This window comes from Patella vulgata, chromosome 8 (genome assembly GCF_932274485.2).
Source record: "Patella vulgata chromosome 8, xgPatVulg1.2, whole genome shotgun sequence".
Taxonomy (NCBI): Eukaryota; Metazoa; Mollusca; class Gastropoda; family Patellidae; genus Patella; species Patella vulgata.
In genome coordinates, this window is record NC_065886.2 from 14,684,259 (window position 1) to 14,696,182 (window position 11,924).

The 11,924-nt window shown below is 33.6% G+C and overlaps 1 protein-coding gene and 1 long non-coding RNA gene across 2 annotated transcripts; both read right to left on the reverse strand.

Annotated features, from left to right (window-relative positions):
• Nucleotides 1-100: 100 nt before the first annotated feature.
• On the reverse strand, nucleotides 101-7,831 carry LOC126830544 (probable serine/threonine-protein kinase pats1). Its single transcript, XM_056102829.1, has 10 exons — nucleotides 7,806-7,831; nucleotides 5,868-6,627; nucleotides 5,156-5,256; nucleotides 4,173-4,296; nucleotides 3,499-3,696; nucleotides 2,692-2,857; nucleotides 2,218-2,389; nucleotides 1,892-2,038; nucleotides 721-810; nucleotides 101-211 (listed from the first exon to the last, which is right to left on the reverse strand). Exons 2-10 carry the CDS (start codon nucleotides 6,595-6,597, stop codon nucleotides 101-103), a joined length of 1,839 nt encoding a protein of 612 aa, XP_055958804.1. The 5' UTR covers nucleotides 6,598-6,627; nucleotides 7,806-7,831.
• A 757-nt stretch (nucleotides 7,832-8,588) lies between these two features.
• LOC130014110 (uncharacterized) lies at nucleotides 8,589-11,407 on the reverse strand. The gene is made up of 5 exons (XR_008789088.1): nucleotides 11,295-11,407; nucleotides 10,429-10,487; nucleotides 9,740-9,839; nucleotides 9,181-9,360; nucleotides 8,589-8,733 (listed from the first exon to the last, which is right to left on the reverse strand). It is a non-coding gene; the product is annotated as an uncharacterized LOC130014110 (long non-coding RNA).
• Nucleotides 11,408-11,924: the final 517 nt, after the last annotated feature.

The window sequence follows — 11,924 nt, forward strand, 5'->3', positions numbered from 1 at the left end:
ATGATTTTCAAATCATACAAAAGATTTATAGAAATAAATTAGAATCTTGCAGTAAATTTGGACATAAAAGTCACAAGGGATATCACCAACTAAGATTATCTTACTCTAAAAATTTCTTCTCCAAATTAAGCCAGACTTTTGGTATTTTTTCTCCCATATTTTTCTGTTCCAGAGTTACTCGTAACATGTCATCTTTTAGTTGTTTAATATTCTGAAATTTGTAAAAATAAAATGACTAACAAAATGTGCTAAAAAAGCACACAAATTGAAATAATCCAGCACTTCCGATCCCCAGTATATCAAATTGTCAATGCTTCATGTATAAAATACATTTCCTAACTTACACTACCTAATCATGTCTATATTCATGTTAATTTATATTTCATGTCCATTATAACTTGTCAAATTCAGACAACATCTAATTTAACAATATTTGATAATCTCTCGGTTTGGATTCAATCAAATTAAAAAGATGCCCATTACACTGGTGGTACTGGTTTGTATATATAATGTCTGCAAAGTTTGCTGAATGCTGTCAAATTGTCAATTTATCATTTCTTTATAGATATTGAACAGAAATGAACCATTTTTGGACCTTTCACAATATCAGTGAGGTTTAACAGGTTTGAAATTTCAATTCTCTTGACAATGACTTATTTTTGCTGAAGAACTAAACATTCAAATTAGAAATAATGAATACATTGATAATATTAAACTTACCGTCCCTGTTATAGAACTAACAAAATAGAAATCTATAATCTGTGGATAAAGTTTCCTCAGTTCATTCATAGCAATATCAGCTTTAGGCACCTAAATAATTATAAATAGGTCTTTAAGAAAATATGAGTTTAATAAGAACATCACCTAATGATCTTATAAATGTAAGATAGCACAAAATGAGCTCAAAACTATAAAAAATTTTCTGCCTATAAAAGATGGATGTTTGACCTTACAATAAACATAATAGACATCACAATCTATAAGGATGGATGTTTGATCCTACAATTTAAAGGGATCACAATTTGAACAATAAACAATACAGGGATCACTATCAAAGGATGGATGTTTGATCCTACAATTTAAAGGGATCACAATCTAGGGACAGGTGTTCGACCTTAGAATCTTACAATAAACAATACAGGGATCCCCATCTAAGGATGGATGTTCGATCCTCATTAAAAAAAATTAAAAGGGATCACAATCTAAGGATGGGTGTTTAACCTTAGAATCTAAAGGGATCACAATCTAAGGATGTCTGTTCAATCCTACAATTTGAAGGGATCACAATCTAAGGATGGGTGTTCGACCCTACAATTTAAAGGGATTGCAATGTAAGAATGGGTGTTTGAACCTACAAATTGAAGGGATCACAATCTAAGGATTGGTATTTGACCCTACAATCTAACAAGATCTAAGGATGGGTGTTCGGCCCTACAATTTGAAGGGATCACAATCTAAGGATGGGTGTTTGGCCCTACAATCTAAAGGGATCACAATCTAAGAATGGGTGTTCAACCCTACAATTTGAAGGGATCACAATCTAAGGATTGGTACCTGACCCTAGAAATTAAAAAAAATCACCAACATCTAAGGATAGGTGTTCAATCCTACAATCGAAAGGGATCACAATCTAAAGATGGGTGTTTGACACTTCAATTTAAAGTATACTTATTATTTTGCCATCCTGTGCAAATACTTTCCAAGGTATCACAATCAAAAAATGGATGCTTCTTTAAGATAGATGTTTTATCCTACTATCAGGTGTGTGGATGAGCTGTTTGACTTTACTTAACTTACTCACAATGAGATCCAACTATAAGTTGGTGTTTGATTCTACTTTACCTGATCACAAGGATGTTTGAATGGCTGAGGATGTTTGATTCTACTTTACCTGATCACAATGAGATCCAACTATAAATATTGGTGTTTTAGGAGCATGACAGGAGATGGAACTCAACCAGAAATCTAACCCAGCATGTTCAAATCCTTGACGTGTTGACCATACCAATACATATATCGCTCTTTTAGATAGGAAAAACTGGAAATAGACAAATTATGGCTATAGTTTATTCTTTCAGTCCAATGCATTTTTATTAATTTAACATTTTCCGGAATTAACTGTATTCAATTTCATACTATAGGAATTACACAACCATCACATGTCTACCCGTATGTTTAGATGACATGCATTTAAATATTCACAAGAGAAATGTATACCTGATGTGTATTATAGTATAAAGTTTGTCCAGCAAAATCCCATGTACTGTATGTAACTTCAATATTGTCTTTATTCTTGATTGTCCAGGGTTGTATATCTATACCATCAGTAATCTGTTCACCTTTAGTTCCTACTGTTTTATTATTAACACTCATTATAGCTTTTAATAAACTGTAACAAATTATATATCAGAATTAATTAACAGCTACCTGTAATTTAACCTATAAACCAAAATGTTTCTACAAGGAAATCTGAGAAATATCTAATTAACAAAAAGCACAACTAATGGTATACAGAGTTTCATAAAGATATCTAGAATAGTAGACAACAAGCAATGCTCTGTCCTAACATTTGGATGTGACACTCCCTCACTCCACCCTAGATACCCTACTGAAGTGGAGTAATTACCTAATCCAACTAACACCTCCCCTCATGCCCCACCCACCCATATCGAAGTGGAGTAACTATATCACCTTGTTTTACCAGCACCACCTAATCCAACCAACATCAGTTTTGTTCGTCTACATTCCGTAAAACCACCAGCCAAACGTTTTAAATATGCCTGAACAGATTCAAAACCTCTCTGTACAACTTCATTGGGTGGTGTACGCAACGATGGACATCGGAATAAATTGATGGCTAAAACAGAAAGAAATATGTATTTTCACAAATAAAACTAGTTCTGGATAAAGGATTGAATGACCACTTGGGAACAAATTAACAGATTTTCAGAAGAGAATTTGAATATGAGTCTTGTACAATATGGACATACATTACATGTAATATAGAGTCTGACAAGCCAACAGTTATAGGCTGATGTCTCTAGCAACAATCTCATAATAAATCTTTCTAGTGCAACAATGGAAAATTTGACCTTTTGACCCCCGGGTCACAAAGAACAAAGGTAAATTTAGCAAGTTTACATTTCTATTGAAAGGGTGATTACTTTCGATCATTTTCAACATGTTTTCATGATACAAGATGGCTGCCCATTCACTTTCAGTGCAAGTGTCATCATTTGACCTTTGACCCTAAATATCTCGAAAACGCCCCAACAGCGGACTGACTACCAAGAAAAGTTGAGTCTGGTTTTGTGCCCATTTGATGGACACCCCCTGCACTGAGCCTCCAGTCTAACATGTAATGTAGAGTCTGACAAGCCAACATAAACTTTTATAGCGTTGCATGATGTAGGAATACATTTACACCATTCCTATGACTATGATATTTTTGTTTATTGCAATATAATGGTATCCATGGACAAACAGACGGAAACTTACATTTAATATTTGGTAGATGACCTAGAGCTCCAGGTAAACTTTCTAACAAGGGGTCACTAGCAAGGTCAAGGTTAGCGAGATTAGTCAGACGACACATATGTACCGGTACAGCCGTAATAGCCTGGTTCTTTAAAGATAAATGTTCTAGACTCATGAGTAGAAACACACAAGGTGGTATTCCTCCATATTCTTCATTATCTGAAAAGAAACAAGATTTTATTTCTTACATACTATTTGATTGTCAGTTAACCAATCAAAATTCACTATGCATAAATAACTCTGGCTATACTGAGATTTCTTTTTGCCCCAAACTATTGTTTGTGTGGAACTGTATCATGTATATATTGTTTGTGTGTAACTGTATCATTTTATTTGTATGTAACTGTAATATATTGTTTGTATAAAACTGTATCATGTATATATTGTTTGAATGTAACTGTAATATATTTGTTGTATGTAACTGTATCATGTATATATGTTATCTGATGAATTGAACTCAACATATAAAAGTTCAACAGGGCGACTTGAGAAACAAATGTTTGGATTCAACCCTACAACATTCAATTTGTGAGAACATAACTACACATTTTGGTGCTACTAGCTAGGCTCTGAATAGAGAAGTAAATGGTGTCATTATAATTGTAAAACCTGTCCTCTGATTATTATATACTTACTGATATTATTGGACCCAAGTCTTGGTACTTGCCAGAATAAATAATTATTCAGATTAGCCACTTCATTCACATCTAAAGTTCCCGAATTATTGATATCAAACTTCTCGAATAAAGTTTGTACAACCTATAATAATTAGAAGATAAACTTATATAAACACTTCCTGTTTAGAGAGAGAGAGAAATGGGATTTAACATCCACCCGACAAAGATTAGGTCATTTCGAGACTAATATATGGTTTAATTTTATTTCAATAATTCGCATGCACGTAGGGGTCTTTAGTAGTGGAAGAAAACGGTAACCGGATGACCCGGAGAAAACCCATGAGGTTGTCACATACAACCGGGGATTCGAAACCATGCCAGTTGACTCGATGACAGGCCTTATGATACAGCGTGCAAATGCTAACCATTTGGCCATCCAATCCCCCCTGTTTAGAATTGTGTAATATAGAAAAGATCATTAGGAATTAGGACCGAAAGACTATCGTTTGATTTTTAGAGCACAAAATATAAGAATGACTTATCGTCCAAAATTTTGACAGATAGAATATTTTATTGCCAAATTTATATTTTTATCGCAATCGCCTCCCCCATGCCTTTAGTTTGCAAAGAATACAAAATTCCTTATTTCTCATATTGAATACCCCAAGGTAATCAATATAAAATACTTGTGTTACATACCTCCTCTCCTAGGTAATCAATATAAAATACTTGTGTTACATACCTCCTCTCCTAGGTATTCAACATAAAATACCTGGGGTACATACCTCCTCTCCTAGGTATTCAATATAAAATACTTGTGTTACATAACTCCTTCTCTTAGGTAATCAATATAAAATACCTGGGGTACATACCTCCTCTCCTAGGTAATCAACATAAAATACTTGTGTTACATACCTCCTCTCTTAGGTAATCAATATAAAATACCTGGGGAACATACCTCCCATCCTAGGTAATAAACATAAAATATTTGTGTTACATACCTCCTCTCCTAGGTAATCAACATAAAAAGAAGCCTTGGTATGAAACCATTTCATCAAATCATCAGCACTAAAACCACTTTCATATTCTAATAACGACATTCCTACAACACAAAACAAAAAACCCAGTAACACCAACTATTAACATTATTTAACGTCTTACTTTCCTGCACTAACCAGATCAACTCCTTACTTAAGTCATAATCACAAACTAGGTCATTTTGGCACTAACATTTCTTTCAATTTTATTTCAATAATTCGCTTGTGTGTAAGGGTCCTTAACAGTGGGAGAAAATTAGAGGACTCAGAGAAAATCCATGAGGTTGGACCCTACTCCTAGTCGTCTACAAGCTGGGAATCGAAACCATGTCACTTGACAAAAATACACTAATAGGAGATCTTTAAAGTGCTGTCAGTGGTTTTTTGTCCCATCTAAATGACTGCACCACTGACAAAGGGAAACCATGCTGGCAATCCTGAGGAACTTTCCCTACCAATACAGGGATTCACGTCTTACTAACTGAGCCACTGTGGCTCAAATTATAATTCAAACACGTTTGGCACCGTGGCTCTCATTATAAATCAAACACATATGGCACCGTATAAATAATGTACGATTTGCCCATTGCCCATACCATCATTTGAAATGCCAACAATCAAAGGATGACATCACATCTGTATTTTAAATATTGTTAAAGTGAAGTTTAATTCTTACCATCAATATCTAGATCTGTGAGGTTTCGCAGCTTGCCTAGTGACATGGGTAAATCTGTTATTGGGTTATAGTTTAATATCAGTGTATTCAACTGTGATAGGTTGCCTATTTCATGCGGTATACTGGTTAGACCCATAGATCGCAATATCAGAACTGTCAATTTGCTTGTTTCAAGAAACTTTGATGGAATAATTTTAACTGGTACTTGTGATATTTCCAGGTATTCAAGAGAAGGGGACATGAATATATCCGATGGCAATGACTTTATTTTCGGTAAATTTACCAATGTAAGTGTCTTTAATTGTAAACTTTTGGATAGACCATCGGGAATTACTTCTAAAAGTTTACATTTGCTTAAATGTAGAATTTGTAGGTTGGACAATTTGTTGAAAAACTCATCTGGAATTTTCTTTATAATCATTCCCCGCCTGGCGAATGTATTAACCACCTTTGAATATGGATCGTAATGTTTAAAATCCATCGTGGCTTCGTTCACTTTATCTTGAAAATATCCTTGTTGTGACAAGAGATGAGCGTTGCACACGTAATAATCATTGGGTAATTTGATCAAAGCGTGATCGGATGGTTTCTTCATGGTCTCCACATCAACGATATGTTTGATTTGACTAATATTAGCCTCTAGATTATCTTGCTGTTGGTTGATGAAAAGGTTCGACATTTTTAGTTCTCCGTAAAATTCTGTGTAGATATGACATAAAGAGGTGTACATTTTTAACAAGTTGTATAGTAATGTCTGGACCTGAAGAATAGCAAATGATAAGACTAGAACAGACCAGACACATATTGTATTCCTAACATGATTAATGTTATTATTAATACTTATTGTTGTAAAAGATAATGCGCTATGAATAATTCTTTCAAAAAGTGCAAAGTTGGCAATTTCACTGGTAAAGATTTTTTTTTTTCGAATTATTGAAATTATGATATACCAATCAGTAAGTCCTTTCTGTATGTCTCAACCTTCATGTTCATCAGTGTGCATTCCATCACATCCTACATGCAAAATTTCCCCGCAAATTTTCAATTCTTTGGATGCATTATCACCTGGTGTAATCCACCAGAAAGGAGCTTTGCCCTCTTGCTCTCTTGTACTCCTACTCTTGAGAATTCTGACCACATTGCCATTAATAACACTACATTTTCCCCCAACCTTTGAGTTCTGGGGTTTGTGTTATACCTTATGATCTGGTGTGATTCAACTGAAAGGAGCTATGCACTCTTCCCACTCGCCCTCCTACTCTTAAAGATACATTCTCAAGATAGTATTTATAGGGTGGTTATTTCCATTAAAAGTATGTCAAATCTGGTATAAATGGAAAGCAGAGACGGCCAATCTTACTAAAGAAATACAAGATTCCTTGAAAAATACCCATGAGGTAAGCACTGAGCAAAAATGTCAGGGTATCACTAACTGTTAATGTCTGTCAACTTGACTTAGGGAGCGGTTATTATGTCTTGATCGAACGGTTAGGCGATTTTTGGAACACTGAGGGGTTTAAACGTATACCAGACTGCAATGAAATGACAGAAAAAGAAGACAGCAGAAGATAATCAAAGAATTTACTTAGACTTCAATATGTAAGGCAAATGGACAGTAAGTAATGACAAATACATTCTGCAATTTAGTGGCCCCCATCCCCCTATCAAGTAACATGACTTCTAAAAATAGATTTCTTATATCTTGGGGTACATCCTCATGAATACAATGTTATGAGAGGGATATGAAGCAAATGTTAGATAGTTTAATTAATTTGAATATGTTTTTAGTCCAAATATATCATCAAATCAGCCAATTTGTACGCGGGAAGGTAATTTAAATATCTTTGACCATTGAGAACAACCATAAAAATACATTGGATATGAAAGCTACTAAACAATCTCTCAGACCAGAGATCGAACATTAAACATTCTGTATACCTTTTCTTCTGTTAAATCAGATTTTCCACCTGTAAAAATTTGGTCATATGTACTTAACCACACCTAAAAAAAATATTTATAATACAAGAAAACAATGACAATTTAAGACAAAAAAAGAGTTATAATACAATAAAAAACCAATGTCAATCTAAGGCAACTTTCTGTGGAAGTCGTCAAATAGAAAATGAATCAAAAATTTACCTTAAATGAAAATATAATATGTAGCAATGTGTACCCACTGAAAGTCAGATTTTCTATGTCACAACATGTTATGCACATAAAAAATCTCAAAAGCTATTGACCAATTAATGGATAAAAAAACTAAATTTTTTTTTAGCAAAAAATGGCATATAAGGCATTAGAAATCAGCTAACTATTTCCAAATATTCTTAATATCAAATAAGAATATGGAAATTTGAATAACCTTCACTTCATCAGATCTTATTGAAAGTAAAATAAAAAGATAAAAACCTATATAAGGCCATACAATAGTCTGGTTCTCGGACAATCTTTTCCGAAAGTCTTATGCGGAAGTTTTTATCTTTTCAAAGGATCACTACTTGACTAAATGACATTAGTTATTAGTTTTAAAATTATAAATGAGTCTATAGATTCATTCAGATTTTTTGATGAGATTTACTTCCTCACAATAAAAAATTAATGAGTCTGTTTTTATTTTTTGAGATAAAAACAGTTCATAAAGTGACTTTATGCAGGATTATTTGAGAACCAGAATATTATTTTAAATGGCCTAATTTTTAGGTTTTTATTTTGCTTACTCGTCTAGCTGTAAGTTGTGTGTAAGCTATTCCAACAGCTACGTTTCCATACAGTTCATCTGCAGACAGTTTCTTTTGTAAATTACTTGGTGGCATGTCAACTAAATGAGGGTTAAATAATCCTTTAAATTCTTCCATTTCTGGTTTTCCTTAAATACAGAGACACAGTAAATATAGTTTGTGTATAAATGAGGGGAAGATTTGTAGCAATTGTCTTGAGGTAATGGACTCCTTGATCAGATACAGGAAGGACACTCTTCTATAAAATTCTAAATGTCTGTTCTTATTTCTTTTAGATATAACAGCCAACTGAGCTGTTATTTATTTCAATTCATGGGATCAGGGTCTAATTGAATCCAACTTCGAGAAAAAAAGATATAGTTGTATATACCTTAATCAAATCACCTTAAAACATATTGGTGGGGGGGGGGGAAGGGGTCATCAATCAATTTTTCAATTTTGACCCATTTCTGAAACACCTTAAGAAGAAATAGAGTTTCTCTACAGACCTGGATTACACAGAACTCTTTAAATGGAGTTTCTCTACAAACCTGGATTACACAAAACCCTTTAAGAAATGAAGTTTCTCTACAAACCTGGATTACACAGAAGATGTAGTTGAATATCACTAAACATTTTGACAGCAGACGGTGTTGATAGGTTGTTGGTATTTAAACCAGATGGTAAATAAATGGCCAGTGTTTTAAGAGAAGGTAAAATATTTTGATTAAAATTATCATCGTCTACCACAGCTTCTACTTGCTGTAGTCCTTGAACTGAAATAAAACAAAATTAAATATGTCATATGTCTGTCTGAAGATACACCTTCTACTAACTCTAATTAATAACATACCACAGCAAAAGGCATGTTTACGTCCCCCTTTTTCGCATAAAATTTGGACAAATTCACAAAGACTAAATATTTTAGGGGAAAAGGTAGAATAAATCAGAATTGACTCTGTGAGTCAGGGGCTGCGTCATAACCACGAAAAAATAGCTTTGATCTTAGTATTGGACGAGAAATTTCCTTGTGATTTTTAAGCATGGTTTCTCCTAATGTCTCGTAAAGTATAGTGACAGACATGTAGTTGACATTTGATGAAGTGGAGGTATATACCCATATAAGGTAAAACAACAAACAGTAATGGTTATTACCTGTTAATCTTGTTGGTATGTTTTTACAAGTAGCTTTAGTTATTAACAGATTTTCCTTCCATCGACTGTCAAAACCCAGCTCCATTACTTTTTGACTGTCCTACAACACAACAATAAAGACAGTAAATTTACAAGTATTAAATGTTTTATTTTAATTTAGTAGAATCATCTAAAATTCAGGATTTGAGGATACTTGACAAGCAGGTAATAAATTTTGGATATAATTATATCTGGGAATGGCTTTTATACTGGTGTAATTTGTTTTTCTTTTCTAATATCCTACTGTTCTCTGCACCAACTGGGTTAATGAAGACAGGTATATGCCATATAGTGTGCAATGAGGAAAATTTTTACTGTACAGCGGCACTATGGCCTACTCTAATATTAAATTTCAAATGCTAAGAGATCCTTTGCGTGCATGCCAATTTGTACACGGACCTGTACACGGGACCTCAGTTTTTCTTTCCATACCTTGTCCCTTGCCAGGCACTCCATCTTGCACTCCTGACAAGAGGACCCAGGTGGGAAAATTAGTAAATGACACAACTATAAAAGATTTCTTGAATGGACAAAAAAAAGTGTGACAGAAAGACGAAAGGAACAAATTCAAATATTCCCAACTTAACATTTGTCTAGTGTGGGATAACAATTTCAGAAATACTTTAGTATAATCAGAACTAAAATTCTACCTTTGTGACCAGATAAAATGGTGCAGGAACGTATCCTCTTTTCTTCAACATAGGCTTACCTGTAAATAAACATAAATAAAAAGTATTTCAAAACAGGATCATAACATCTTCAATAGTTTTCAACTTGGTAAAACTCCCAGGAAACTTTCATGCAATAGAGGGAGAGAGAAATGGAGTTTAATGTCCACTTGACACAAACTAGGTCATTGCGTGACTAACATGTTTCAATTTTATTTCAATAATTCTCTTGTGCATGGGGGTCTTTAGCAGTGGGAGTAAACCGGAGGACTGAGAAAAACCATGAGGGTGAACAGGTAACCCTAGTCCTTGTCATGTACAAGCAGGAAATTGAAACCATGCTACTCGACTCAATGACAGACCTTGTGATTTCATGCGCACACATTAAAGCACTAGACTACCCAACCACCCTTCACGCAATAGAAATAATATAAAGTGATGTTTCCAATTGTTCTCTAGGTCTTTATTAAATTAATCTCAGATGAAAATATGTAGCTCAGTAAACATAATTAACTCTAACTCCGTAGAACTGTGTCCTGGGTATTTCTTATTCATTTACTAAATGCTATTGAAATAATTTGGTCAAACTCGATTTCTAATTTTTTAATATTAAATAAGGAATTAACAAAGAATATGCTCCATATCTAACTTAAGGCTGTTTGACATATCCAAATTTATGATTTCGAGTTAAAAACCAATTCAAAGTTATCTTGTTTACCAATTTTTATTTTTGACTTGATTAAAAAAAATTTCAGAATTTGTTTTGTCTAGAATCAGAAATTCTGTTGTAAAGGTCAATAATCCCCCCCCCCCCCCCCACACACACACACTACGACTAAACCCTTTACCTAGAGTAATATCATTTCCTTTAACATCTGATATCAGTTGTTCTAGCATGACTTTTTTAGTGGGTGCAACATTATCTACTTGATCCTGTCCTTCTATTGGTTCTAATCCACTTTGTATCATCTCAGTTTTAACATTAGCTAGTTGTATTATCTTAGATTTAACATCCACTTGTAGACATTCTGATTCAGTACCATCAGCAGATACATTATTATATTCTATCATCAGGGTTTTACCACCATTTATAACATCATTAATAACACATTCTGTATATACTTCACTACAATATAAACATTTATAACACATTCTGTATATACTTCTCTATAATATAAACATTTATAACACATTCTGTATATACTTTACTATATGTAAACATTTATGACACATTCTGTATATACTTCACTACAATATAAACATTTATAACACATTCTGTATATACTTCACTACAATATAGACATTTATAACACATTCTTTATTTACTTCACTGCTATATGGATGCAGACCACAAATTACTTTCACTATCGTGGGATCCATGATTGTTGTTCCCTCCATTTATAGTATTTTACTTGCTCTATCTTTTCTCCCCTTTTACACAGTCATTTTTGTTGACGTTTTGGGGGATATTTTGGACA